The sequence below is a fragment of the Pteropus medius genome, unplaced genomic scaffold, assembly GCF_902729225.1.
Source record: "Pteropus medius unplaced genomic scaffold, Ma_sr-lr_union100, whole genome shotgun sequence".
Classification (NCBI taxonomy): Eukaryota; Metazoa; Chordata; class Mammalia; order Chiroptera; family Pteropodidae; genus Pteropus; species Pteropus medius.
The window spans coordinates 26,918,037-26,932,735 of NW_024354875.1; the positions used below are offsets into that span (position 1 = coordinate 26,918,037).

General features: G+C 35.4%; 1 protein-coding gene across 12 annotated transcripts in view; it reads right to left on the reverse strand.

The window, feature by feature from the left end:
* COBLL1 (cordon-bleu WH2 repeat protein like 1) overlaps nt 1-14,699 on the reverse strand; it is a 138,777-nt gene that overhangs the window by 47,466 nt on the left and 76,612 nt on the right. For all 12 annotated transcript variants that reach the window (XM_039855915.1, XM_039855914.1, XM_039855913.1 and 9 more), the window contains one exon: nt 5,525-5,713. In XM_039855915.1, the coding sequence (XP_039711849.1) occupies nt 5,525-5,713 (189 nt within the window). The remainder of the gene's footprint in view (nt 1-5,524; nt 5,714-14,699) is intronic.

Below are 14,699 nucleotides of genomic sequence, written 5' to 3' on the forward strand. Positions count from 1 at the left end.
AAGACTTCCATTTTTGTGTTGTAAAGATCCCACTGGGTATCAAAAATGCAGGTCATGGTTCACCAAAGAGCTTTCAGATCAGCAAGATGTACAACATCTGCCTCAGTGAAATTTCCAAACTCTGGAGGTGTTTAAACAAAGTCACTTACCAATAGGGTGGCTATGTAATTTAACATCCAATCTGGGGCATCTGAGAGTCAAAGGGAGCACTATTAGTAATTACTCCGGGAGAAAAATGAGGATGCATGATAATCAGTACTTATCATGAATAGATGGATTTCAAGCATCTGATAAGGGATTGAACTGTATGAATAAGATTATTTCTTATTATTTTAAATCTGCCCCAATATGTAACAAAATATTTTACACATTTTCAATAAATCCTCAAAACAGTTGAGGTGAATTGGTGCTAGCTGTCGGTTACGAATGTACACTAACAATGCATTTCGACTTACCAATGATGTTATGGTGATTTTTAGAACATCCCCGTTGTTACTTAACCATCTTATGTTAACTCACCTAATCCAGTAATGAGTTCAGGAGTATGCTTAACAAAAATGACTCATTTTTTTTAATTTAATTTTATTTTATTTTTTACGGCAGAAAAGAAAAACTTTTTTAGAAGGGAAAGTACACTTCCAGATGTGGAAGTGGGCATGAGCAAGTGAAGCATGGCTCAAAAGGCCAAACATGACTCATTTTGACCTAATACTATCTTGTCATTTTTCATAGTCCTTTTCCCCAATAGGTGGCACTGTAATCCATGTAAAATTCTCCTGATCTCATCTGACCAACCCAGTGCCAATGAAAACCTTGAGATCATTAGTCTTAATTCTGCTGTAAATTGGTGCTACCGGACAGGCAAATCAGGCCACAAATCGTGTGTGACATGTTTCTGGGTCATTTTACAGTCAAAGGCCAGAGAGTTAAGGTAACCTGCTTGAAGTCACAGAGCAAGCTATGGAGTCAACTATAGGGCCTGGGATTTCTAACTTCGAGTTCTATGCTTTCTTTATTTGTATTTTCATTCACGGAATTCTCAGATTTGTTCAAATCAAAACAAATTCTTATCTGTGGTAGGGACGTAAAAGAGAGAGATCTCCTCCTGTTGTACATGGCATTGATTCCACTCCTCCCTCTTCTAGGAGAGAGAATGTACTAGTATGGCCATCAGATACTCTCCCACAGGCTAACGAAGAGGACTAATATCAATCTTTTATCAAGTTTCTCAAATTGAAACTTATTTAAAATTGCCCCCAAAAAAAGAGAAAAGAGGAAAAAGGAACAAATACTTATTCAGTGAGGAATAATCACATACTGGGCAAATACATTACTATAATATAAGGTAAGGACCTAAGGTGAAGTACAAACATACCTACATATTTCCTTATTCTCTGTAGTATTCGTAACAGTTGAGCCTATAAGCACATTTTCATTAAAAATTAACTTTTCCCAAGTACTGTTAGACACTATTACATATGCTGTTGTACAGTATAGCATCTTCTAAGGAGGATAGCCCCTGGGCAGCTTGTTTCTAACAGCAGTATCATTTAATATTCACTCTTAGTAAAGCACAGAGCTGCTCTGTATGGTGAAAAAGGTCCTTTACTCCACCAGCACCACATATACACACATATAGATATATTTATATGCATATATGCATACACACATATACATAGACACATATATACCTATACCACAGTATACTATACATATAAATAAAATATTTTCATTCCTCCTTCCTTCAATCCAACCATCCATGATGTCAAGATATACACAGAAATGCACAAGAGTTTTCAGGCTGGCACTGTAGCTACCCTTAATGTAAGCAAAAGATTGCAAAGGCAAGATGGCAGATACAAGGTGACTTTTGGTCATTAAAGAGGAGGTATTACTAAGCTCTGGTACCAACAGACTGTTAAGCCAGAAGAAGGCTGCCAACCTAATTCAGGATAACAAGTGTTTAGTTTTCCCCTGAGCATAAAGTCTATTACCACCTCCAAACTTATTGTGCTCCCTAATCTGAATAAGCTCTTTGGTAAAAATCAATGTACAAATAAGTGCATTCTTCTGAAGATAATGCTGTGCATTCACATTCTCGCAAATGGAACATTCTGAGCATACCTCTGCATGGATTATATAAGACGATAGAGTGGAGCTTTCTAAATATTTTCCCCAAGAATACATTTTGAAAAAAAAAAATCTAAATAGTTAAATGAACCATGCAAGTTTTCTAAATATTTATTTCAGTCTAATATTGATCTTATTTTTCAAAGGAAATGCATAGAAATAATACAAAATAAATGTAACATACAAGGAATATTTTGATAAGATGGTCCCAAAAATTATATTAGAGACCCTTCACAGTGACATATGAAACTGATTTATCTAAAGAAAACCTTATGCATTTAAACTTATTTAAAATTACTCTTCTCTAGTCCCCCACAAATTTCCTGTATAATTTTGTTAAAACTTTTCCTGTTCTATTTATAGTAACAAAGTCATGAAGAAATTTAAGTTATAATCTTTGTCATGGGTCTTCACATTAAATAGCTAACATTTTTCAGAAATAGAATATATTTTTCTATTTGAACATTTTTGTTGTTGTCGTTAAAACACTGTTTTCTTTTTTAAACAATGGGCCAACAGTAGCTACAACATTCAAGTTACCTCAAATTGCACTCTTTAGATATCTTGAATTGTATTCTAAAATATCTAGACTCACTCCTAAGATATTCAGAATCAAACTTCTAAGATATTTAGAATCACACAACCACTTTTAATCATAAATAATATAAAAACATTAGTCACAGCATCTGCAACATGAGTCATTCCTGAATGATTGTTAGGACAAAGTCCCTAAATCAAATTCCCTAGTAAAAACACTGATACGAAACAAATTTTCTCAGAAAAAATTCCCAGCCATAAGCAAAATTTGAAAAGCAATCAGAATTTGGGGCATTCCCATTCTGAGTATTCTTGCCTTGCTCTCTACCTGGAGAATATATCTTTGTATAAAAGATCCTGGGAAAGCAACTAGGGCCCATTCAGATGTCTCTTCAAAGCACATCATGTAAGTTGCTACCTCTGTCTACAGATAAGGGTTTAGGGAGACAATAATAACTTTAATAAATTTATTAGATGCCTATTACATTGCACAAAACTGTATTAAGCACTGTGAAGAAAAGCAATAATGCCTACATGGAGCTTATGGTTTATTGAAGAAGATAAGACATACATATAAATTCTAGTATAAGACAATCTATGATAACCATAAACAGTATAAAGTGCCAGAAGAGTTTGGAAGTCATAGGTAATGATTCATTTTGGGGCAATCAGGAAGCCTTTATATAAAAAAAAGTCACGAGCTACGTAAACTAACTGGAGAAAATGTGGGTGGTAGGATACTCCACATGGAAAAACTTTCAATAAAGGTTTGGCGGTGGAAAAAAGTAGAGTATCTGTAGGACAAGAGTAATGAGGCTGAGTTTAGATACTATTTCATTTAATCCTAAGAATGGTTCAGTTATAAAACATTTTTATAGATAAGAAAACTGGGACAATGCAACAAGAGTTGGCAGCCCAGAAACAAAAAGCTGATTAATGGAAAATTACTTAGGTTTAGGGGCCTGGGAGGCAAACATGCTGAAAGGTCAAAAGAGTGAGGAAAATCTAGGGTTCTTGTAGGTACAAATGTAGTAGAAATGACTGATGCAGAATCTAAGTTAAATATGAAGAAAAATGCAGCAACCTGAAAAGGAGTCATAAATTAGACTTAACGAGGAGGATGAAAAACAAATCCAATTAAGAAAGAGAAAGGGGATAAGCTAGATGTCAAAAAGGTTGTATTCAGAGAGGGAATCCTAATATCTTAGTAATGAGATAGCTTTCATTGACGAGATACCACCAACCTGGTGGACAGATGAAGTAGACTATGGATGTAGGTTCCCAGAGTTAAGGAAATAGAAGAAATTTAGCTCAGGATAGCATGTGGAAAAGTTTTGACCAATTAAGATGGTAGACAGGATTGAGAGGAAAATCAAGATTCTAATACTGAAGTCACCGAGGTTCAAAGAAAGCTGAAGAACCCAGAAGGCTGATAGCAGAGAAGACGGCAATATAAACAGACGACTGGTACATCCAAAAAGAAATGATAGCGAAACCATTTTTACCTGTTAGCATTGGTGAAGAACTAAGAAAAATGCTTACTTTTTTTTTTTAACTTGCTTTGAATTTAGGAAAAATAAAAGGAATTGCCTTTAGTACCCCAAGCCACATTCAATGATATTATTTTTAAAACAGGGTAATGGTATTATTTCAAGGATTGAAAATGAATGATGACCACTGTTTCTAACTTACAAGATGCCTTCCTCATCCAGAAGAGGTAAAACCCAAGTGACTACCTGCATCTGAGGCAGAAACCCACCCAGTACAGTCACAGGTGTCTCAACCTCCTAAATGCAGTTCAATGTGTGATCTCCACAAATATTTTCGATACAAATGGAAAAATCCCACTTACTTAAATTTAATCAGAATTTAATACATAACACTGTGCATTGTTTGCTAATGATGAACTTTTCTATTTTCATGTACTTTCAATCATTTTAAAGTTACACATAATCTTGATGATAAATTTTAACATTAAGGTTATACTGAACGAGTTTCTCCTAGATAAAATGACATTGTAAGAATGCAATACGCATATGCTACTTATTCTTTTGGTCTACACACACACACACACACACACACTGTACTAACGTCAAAACAGCTTAAATTTCTAAAACAGGATTCCTGATAACAAACAGGTGGTTGGAGGTGAAAGGTGGAACAAGACCGAGTATACAACTCATGTAACTTTCCACTTTGAACTGGAAAATTACACTTGGCTTTATTCAGTTTTTCCAATTTTTATGTAAGTATTAAAAATATCAGTCTCCTAAATCACATCTTCACTTCTTGCTGGGTTAAAGTTTAATTTTACATTTCTATTAACTTATCTACATTTTTAGTAAATTAATTAAATCATTCAATGATGTGAAAAATTCTGCTAATTTTATAGATAGACTTATCTGTTCTGATAAATAAGATAGAATAACATTTTAAGAGTAATTAGTAACTTCTGGAAAATCAAATTCAAAGAAACAGTTTAAAAGAAAAAGTAACTTCAAGAGGAAGGGAATGGGTTTTCTTATGAGTCATTGGCTTGCTTTTGTAAGTTTGACTTACAAAATCAATATAACTGATGACTGTTCCTCTGGGAAAGGCTATTTTTAAAAAAAATGTTAAATGATTAACAAAACATAAAATAGTTCTAAATTTCAAGAGTCATGTGACCTGGGGTTGTAAAGTTCATAGTACTGATATTAAAACATTGTTAGAAAAATTCTAATACCTTTTAACATTTTTTTAAATAAATAACTAAACTGAATGATGAAGTATTTTGTCAAAGAAAAAAGTATACAACACAGGGTTTCAATGACAGGAGAAGAAAGGGAAGTTCTGGTATTTTATTCGCTCATCATACCTTCCATGAACAGTAGTAGATTTGATAATATCCCCAGGTAGAACCACTGAGAGTTGGATGTCTTTATCTATCATGCTCTCTTTCTGTTCTGTGATGAAAGCAGAGGATTCTACAGAATCATTAACTGAAGAGGCATCAAGGTATTTGGTCTCAGCTGGAGGAAGTGGAGCTTTGGCTTTTGGTTTTCTCCTAAAATTGAAAAAAAGACACAAAATAAAATATATGTATTTTAAAAGTAACTTTCTAATATGATCCACTTTAATAAAAACAAGAAAACAAAAAAATATATGTTCTTCATATCTGGAAAAAAATGCCTATATTACTTGGTAATAAAAGAAATATAATAACAAAGAGATTTGATATTTGCCTCCATTAAGTTCAATTAATGTGTTCACTATAGCAAAGCAAAAGTATAACATTTTCTTTGATGCGACAAATTACAAAAATCCTTAATGTTTCAAGATGATCAGTATCTCATTCCCGTACCTCATAATGGCTTTTACTGTTGTGCCTTTCATTCTATTTGTTTCCATTCCAGTGTTTTCTGCCTCTCTATCCAGATAAATTCTACTTATCTATCCTTCAAAGCTAGCTGAAACCAACCTCTCCCTCACCACCCACCTCTTACACAGTGTCTCCCTCTATAGAGCACAAAAAATAGATTCCACAAATATAGGTAGTTTTTTTATTGGCGGGGGGTGGCGGGGGGGCCAGTTTCATCTCTCTGCCTACATATATAACCCCCTACAAGAAAGAAGCCTGTCGTATTTCCCACTACACTTAGCAGTGAACAATGAACTGTAATTGGTTCTTTGATAAATTATATTTCTGCTTCAATGAAAAAATGTTACAAATAATCATTCTAGTAAATATATTTCAGTGTCACTGGGACGACCCCTTAATTTATAACAGAAATAGGTAGTAGACATACTGAAAAAATTCACAAGGACCAATTTAATGATTTGATAGGTTGAAAAAATTAAACATGGAAATAAATATTTTATATTTAACTACAAATAATTATATAGGTTTTTTTAAAGTACTACAAATTAGAGCTTTTGAAAATGTTAACTTTATAAAAGGCTGATTGCTTTTGGAAGAATAAATACTACTGCTTTCCATTCAGAAAACTATGAACTTTAATTCCACCCTCCCTCCATTTCCTGGCAAAAATTAAAATCAAACAAGTAAAAGGTCTTCTTTGTCAGTAAGTATGTATCATCTGGCCATTCAGTAGTTTTTAAATTTAAGGTCTCATAAATCTGAGCACCTTTATGCACTCAGCATAACAAAAAATCAGAAGCAAGTTTCCTACATTGTATATTAATTTTCTAAAACAATGGGCCTTTAATATTTAAGAGTATAATTGCAAAGATATATGGCACTTTAGAAAAGATTTCTTTGATAATAGCAACAAAAATAAAATTTTTAAAGTGTTAAAATATAATAAGTTTATAAAATTTATATGAAGAAAAACTTATTCCAATTTCAAAACATTCTTAGTTTACAGAAATTTACCATTATGTATTCAATAAATGTTCATCCTGTAACAAACAATCATGTGGCAGATTTAGCTAAACACTGGAGATGTAAAGATATGACCCAGACCATACCACTCAAAAACTGACAGATATATACAAAAACTACAATATAGTTTGATGATTGCTCTAATATAGATATACATGTGGTAGAGCCGAAGTTCATAGGAAGAGAAACTTTCCTAGGAATCCATAAATGTTTTACAGATGGGGTAATATGAGTTGGGCTTGAGGAAATGAATAGAAACTCACAGGGAAAGACAAGAAATAATTGATATTTCAGACAGAGGAAAGCAAATGGAGCCATGAAAGAAAATGGCACTGTCTAGAATTGAACAATTTAGTAAAATTCCACAGAGAAGTCAAAGGAGAGGAGAAATCAGTTAATCGACTAAAAACTTTTATAAAGAAGAGAATTCAGTAAGGTAGCTTGGTATAAAGTCAACATGCTGAAGTCAATAGTCAATGTAGATGTAAGCAAACACTGGTCAGAAAATATAATAAAAGAAGAAAACTTCTTTTCTAATAACAATAAAAATGAATTTTTAACATTCTTACAATAAATATAACAAGAATTTTACAAAATCTACGTGAAGAAAATCTTAAATGCCAAATATTCGGCTTGGCTCTCTCCCTTCAATTCCGGATTTGTAAACACAACACCTACTCGACATCTGGACTCAGATGACTGACTATCCAGCTTCATTGAACTTGTAATTCCTCTCCCCAGCTACTCCAAACCAAATCTTTTCCTCTCCCAGTCTTCCCACCTCAGTAAATCACAATTCTTTCAGTTGCTTGTACCAAAAATCCCCTCTCACACATACTCACAATGCAATCTATCGACAAATTCTGCCAGCTCTATACTGTATTATAATTAGACTCAGAATCCACCAATGGCCTTGTTCACCGAGTACCTCTCTTCAAGCTTCTAATGGGTCTCCCCCTTCCAGACATTGTCACTTTGCATTCTATTCTCAATGTCCCAGCCTAACAGCTGGAGTGATCTTTGTAAAACATAAGTCAGATCACTGCACTTCCTCTCACGCCCTGGAATGGCTTCTGACCTCACCCAAAATAACATCTAGAGCCCTTTAATCTCTCCTCCCTTACCTCTAGCCTTTCCAATCTTGTCTCTCCCACTTTCTCCCTAGGCTCACTGCACTCCAATCCTATAACTACTGCCTTTTCCTTGAACACACTTAGAATGTTCCTGACTCAGGACCCTTCTCTAAAGGGTCTCTGCCTGACCTTAAGATAAAGGCTTCTATTTCTCTGCTTTACTTTTTGCCTTAGGGCTTATCAACAACTAACATCCTTGTTTACCATATCTCCTTCCATTAAAGAATAAATAATTCCATGAGAATAAGGACTTGTCTCCACTGCCGGGTGTCACACATTTGCAAATGTATAGAATCACTGAAACAATACCTGCCACATAGTAGCCACTCGTATTAATGGAATAAATTCAATGACTATTTCCCATGAAAGATGAGGTACCTATGCATGTAACTGAGAAGGAAAAAAAATTCTCACGGAAAAAAAATAAATTTTTATATCAGGATTACTTACGTTGGATTTTATTTTTTAATTAATTGATTCCATTTAAAAAAATGAGTATTGAAAAACACATACTGGATTTATTAGCAAGGGATAATTGGGAACTTTAGGGCTTTATGTGAGTTTTATAAAGAAGGCCAGAAGAGAAGCCCAACTGTCACAGGCAGCAGGGCAAACCAGCAGGAACAACTTTGTCCACAGTGGACTTGATTTTCAAGAAGAGTGGCAGTGAATGAAAGTCTGACAGGTACCTCCTGCCGCCACAATGATCTTCCCATCCCCTGCTTTCATCATTCCAGGCATCTTCCCATCTCTAAGTGTTGCTCATCCTGGTCTCTATTTGAACGCCTTTCTCATCCTCTTTGCCTTGACACATATAATCTACCCTTCAAGGTCCAGACTGAGTCACAATTTCTTGGGATGTTTTCCCTGTCTACTGCATATTACAATGAACTCCTCTGACTTGCAGTTTTATGTATTGTGTATGTGCAACTGTCTTATTTCCTAAGGTTCTTTGAGTCTGTGATGAAAATCCATCTTTATGTACTAGATAAGCATATCTTAAAAAAAAAAGAAAGAAAAGAAGAAAGCAGAACAAAAGCACTAGTTGAATATTATTTACAAAGAACTTCTATTAAAAACATCTTAATTGTCCATAGTATTACTTCAGATAATAAAGCATTTAAGCACTTGTCACCTTTGGTCCTGAGAAAGCATATCGAAATCAGACCAAGATCCTTCCACAGTAAACTAGAAACCCCATAGGGAAGATGCAATCTGCAAGTAATTAAATAACAAATACAAAGCAAAGAAGTACTATCATAAAACAAACGAGTAATCTTCAAAATTCAGAGCAATGAGAGCAAGCTGAAACTAGCTCTGTTGGGGAGTGGAGGCAGGTATCAAGGTATACTTCAAAGAGAAGAAATGTATGACTCAGTTCTTAAAAGAAAAGAATTTAGACAGGCAGAGCCTGTAGGATCAATTATATGTTACCTCCCAAATGTGATCCCTTTACATTCAACTTAAGAATGTGTCTACCTATTCAGATCTCTGACTACATAATATAGTCTAATGAAAAGAATACCAGGTAGAGGCCTGGATTTGGCCTGAATCCTAAGTAGCTTTAAGACTTTGTTAATTTATTTGACTTTTTATTCACCAGCAAAATTTTTAACATACATTTGACCTACTCACATCTTTCCCAGTGTTCTTTATCTTTCGGTTGAGATGCTGTGAAGCAATAACAAAATTAACTAAATGTCACCCAAATTCAAGGATATAGTGAAAATAATTAAGGGTTATAAACTAATCTAACTGTAAGAAATTCTAGTAATGCCCCCCCCAAAAAAGAAAGTAACATCAACAAGCAATAACAACTATAATTTACTACTTAAGAATACTAATTTTCATTAATATTTTAAAATCTCAATAACTGCCACTGAAGTCCCCACACCTCTTTTAAACAGGAATGTTTGAGCCACTTTTCTGGGATTTTCACATAAACGCTTCTTCACGGTGGCCTAGTTTGACTACCAGTTTCTCCTCCTCAGAGACCCTCACCCTTAACAGTGAATAATAACAAATTTTACACAGGGGTAGGTGGAGAGGAGGTTATACTGAAAAGACATTTGAGACAGAAAACTTCTCTAGGTCAAGGCAAAAATCAATTAATCAAGCCTTAAAAATAACAAGTCACAGTAAATTTTTAAGAAAATCATTGCTTTAGTCATTAAAATCATCTCAATATAACATTCAATTTTCATAATGAAAATTAAGATACAATTTCATATTATGCAATAATATATTTAGAAAATATCAACTTATTTTAACACAGACTTCAATTGACATCCCACTGTTACTACTGATTGGTCTTTTTATCATTTGCTTTACAAAGCACTTCAAAATCATTTGAAGTAATGGTAATCATTACTCTATCCCTGTCAATAGTAATATCTTAAAATAAACAAAAAGAGGAAATAAAATACCTCTTCTTGGTTTGGGGAAAAAAACAGCTTTAAATTGTATGTGAGATATACTTACATCCTTAATAAGCTACTAAAGTCCAATGTGATCTCATGTGTTTGCTGTATTTATATATTATTCTTAAAGATTCACTCAGAAAAAGTACTATACAAAAATACAGCCTCAATATTAAAGATAAAATATAAGAATAGAATTATGTCTTAAAACAATATGCTTTTAAAGTATTACATTTTAATGATCAAAAAGAAATTTAACAGCCACCTTCTCCCAATATAGAGGACATTCAAACAGAAAATGCCTTGTGATGACAATGTTTTGATGGGCCCTAACCTATGCATTTTACCTGTAAAGTGTAGGCCTAGTCCTCAGAACAATTTCTTAGTCTCTCTCTCTGGGTTAAATGAAATAAGAGGAGATTTTATTAAACAAAAAATTTGTTCCAATAGTGAGCAAAACACTGTGCTCTGTGCTTGAGGGAATGCAATTAAGAACAACAAAAGGTCCTTTTTCTTAATGATCCTAATATCAAATCATAGTAAATACATCAAAATCACTGTAAAAGGTGATAATGAAAGGCAACAAGGAGACACCCAAGGCATTATGACTCTCGACAGACATTTTTCTTGTCAAAGTCACCAATCACCTATGTGTGTCCAAATCTAATAGACAATTATCTGTCTAATCTTGGTCACATTTGAGTAAATTCTTAAGTTCCAATTAGGACACATTTCACAGGTGCCCGAGTCCTCTGCTTGGGATTCTCTCCTTTTGGCTTCTTTTCGTGACAACATAATTTCTTCCTTCTTCACTGCCACTCCTCATTCTCTAATGCCTTCATCTCCTTGCTCGATTTCTAAATGCTGGAACTCCCCCAAGGCTCCTTCTGTGTCCTTTCCTCTTTCTACAACCTTCACCCCCCAAGTGCTTACATCATACTAAATGGCTTTAAATACCATCTACAAGTCGATGACTCTCAAATTCACACCTTCAACTCTGACCTATTTGTTGAGCTCTGACTTATATGCCCAATAATCTCAGAGTCATCTCCATTTGGATGTCCCATAAGTATCCCATAACCAAAACTCTTGATTTTCCTTTTCACTCCCAATCCCTATTCTCATCTAAACCTCCCCTACCAACTTTCCCCATCTCTGCAAACGACACTACAGTAACCAACCATTAATCCAGGCAAAAATCTTAGGCATAGTTTGATGCCTATGTCTTAGTTCCAATACATCATCATATCCTGTGGGCTCTTAACTCTAAAACATATCCTGAATCAGTGTACTTTTCACCAGCTCCTCTGATACCACCCTGGCAGTTAAGACAACCTCTGTAGCTTGGATTCTTCCAACAGCCTCCTGTCTGGTCTCTCCTATTTCTCATCTTCCCCCTTAAAATCCATTCTTCCCTATAATAGTCAGAGTGACCTTTTAAATATGAAAATCAGATTACATCACATCGATGATCCTTCACAGGCCTCTCAAATTCTTTTTTTGGCTTATGAGGCTCCAGATGAGCTAGTTTGGTCATTCTCAAAGTGTGATTTCAGAGCAGCAGCAGCAGCAGCAGCAGCAGCATGACCACCTTGGAACTTGTTAGAAACGCAAATTCTCAGATTCTAACCCAAATCTACATAATCGAAAACACTGGGGTGGACCCCTGCAATCCATATGTGACAACCCTCCAAAGTGATTTCAATGCAGGCTCAAGTCTAAGAAACCATTGAGCTAGTCTCTGCCAAACTCTGAGCGTCCTCTCATTGCTTTTTCCTGTATAATTCACACTGGCATCTTTCCCTTCTTCAAATAGACCCAGTCCCTTCACATCTAAGAGACTTGGACAGCTGTTCCTCTGCCCAAAATGCTTTTAACCACAGATCTTTAAATTGGCTGCTCTTCGAGCTCATTCAGACTTCAGATCAAATATTTTTTCTCACAGAAATATTCCCTAAGCACTCAAAAGAAGCGCCACCCATCTCAGCACAGCCCTCACGTAACCCTATTTTGTCTTCATCACATTTATCACTACCCAATACCATCCTGTTTGCTTATTGTTTATTATTTGTCTTAGCCTCTAGAATAAAAATTTCTTGAGCATTAGGACTTGTCCTATCTCATTCTCTGCTAGCACCTAAAACTTTAACTGGTACAAGGAAGGGTGCTCTATCAGTGTTTGTTGATTTAATTGAGGGAGGAAGAGATGGAGGGCTATATCAGTTTCAAGAATTCATAGGACAATAAGAGCTTGGTGGGTTGCTGCATATCATACTATTTTGTAACAGAAACTATTTTGTGACCAGTCAGAGGTATAAGAAGTCCGAAGATACCCAGATGGGTAAAAGTATTGAATCCTCAAAAAGATTCTAAATCCTCAGCCTATTTGGACGGTTTGGTGGAGCGGCGGCGGGAGGGAGGGGGCGACAGGATGGGGCAGGATTAAGGATTAAACAGACAGATTGACTTCTAGAGTGAAAAGAAACCTTCATTTTGCTCAAATGTTCAGTAACTTCCCTGAGACCATGTAACCAATTTGTGGTACAAAACTCAGATGCCCTGGTTGTAGCTTCCTTTGAGCAATGAGGATCATGATTAATATTAGGAAAGAATAACCTAATTCTGTGTTACCTTTTCAGTTTTAAGAATGGAATTCATCTTTCAGGTAGATTTGGCATAATTTACCAAACAAAGAGGCAGTGGGTATTCTTCACATCAAACTAAGCATTTATTAAATGCGATGCCTTCGTGTTCCCAAAGCGAGTTCCGATAAGGACACATACCAAAAAAAAAGCTTTTATCCTATTTTACTACCATATTACCAACAACAACAGCTAAGCCTTGAGTGCTGAAAATTATTCTAAGTATTTGACATCTACTACCTCATCCTTACATCATTGAATGAGGTAAGTGCCACCATTTACATGCTCCAGATGAGGACACTGATGCGCAGAGATGTTAAGGAATTTAGCTGTAAGCGATGGAGTGGAGATTTAAACCCAAGCTGTCAGTTCTAAAGCCTCTTGACCACACTCTATCATCCCCTTGGGAACTGAAATATTCATACAAAATAAAGTAACAAAAAATGAATGAGCAAAAGCCAACTGGTAGAGAAAAAAATGAGCAGTTACTCAACATCTACTGCTAAGGTGCTTTTTTCCTACAATTAATTTCACATAGCAGTTGTGATTGCCATTTCTGGGCTTTACAAAGAAATTTATTTAAAAATTTGCCCCAAAGCACAGAATATGCCCTTCTAATGACCATAACAAGAGCCATTTAAATAATCCATGATAGTATTAAAATAGGAATGCAGGTGCCAGGTGTGCAAATACCCCATTCGCAACAACATAGGCCGCTACTTCCCTAGGTGGAGCTGTGGAAACAATGTATTGGGAACCAAAAAACTATGGCAGTGTCCTATAATGGCCACTCCTGTTACCTTAATCACTTTGTTTCTCTGGTTCTCCATTCCCCACTTCACAAAATACAGGTATTGGACTAGACAATCCCAGGTCCTCGCCACTTCTAACATGCAAAGATTTTGCATAATAATTTTGTTTAGGACTGGAAATGGAGGCCTCAGATATTTTAGGACTGGGGGCAAGACATGGGGGCTGAGCTAATTTACAAACAACATTTGGTTGAAAGAATGACACGAACAGGACTTTCCCTCCCAGGGAGCTATTCCGATGCTGAGAATACTTCTGGTCAGGCAAGGGTCTCCTCTGAGGCTCACAGGAAGTGGTTCTATTTCCAAGTGCCTTTCTCTCTCTTGGCACACATACGCACTAGGAAAAAAATGATGAATACAGTGACAACTCAAAAGAAAAACTTAAAAAGCTTCTGGTTTCATTCTCCCACACTCAATTTGTTTCATGTGAACACCTGGAATTGAAGGTTTCTATCACAAGTCATCCATCACTTCAGTTTTTTTTTTTTTGCTCCGATCACCCCTCCACTCAAATATGACTAATAATCCAAAGCCACATTAATTATACCTTATGTTTCTATCATCTTAGATTTCTTTCCTTCTTCCCAGGACATGCACACACACTCAAAATGCAGAACTTCTATTATCTTAATTTCCACTTT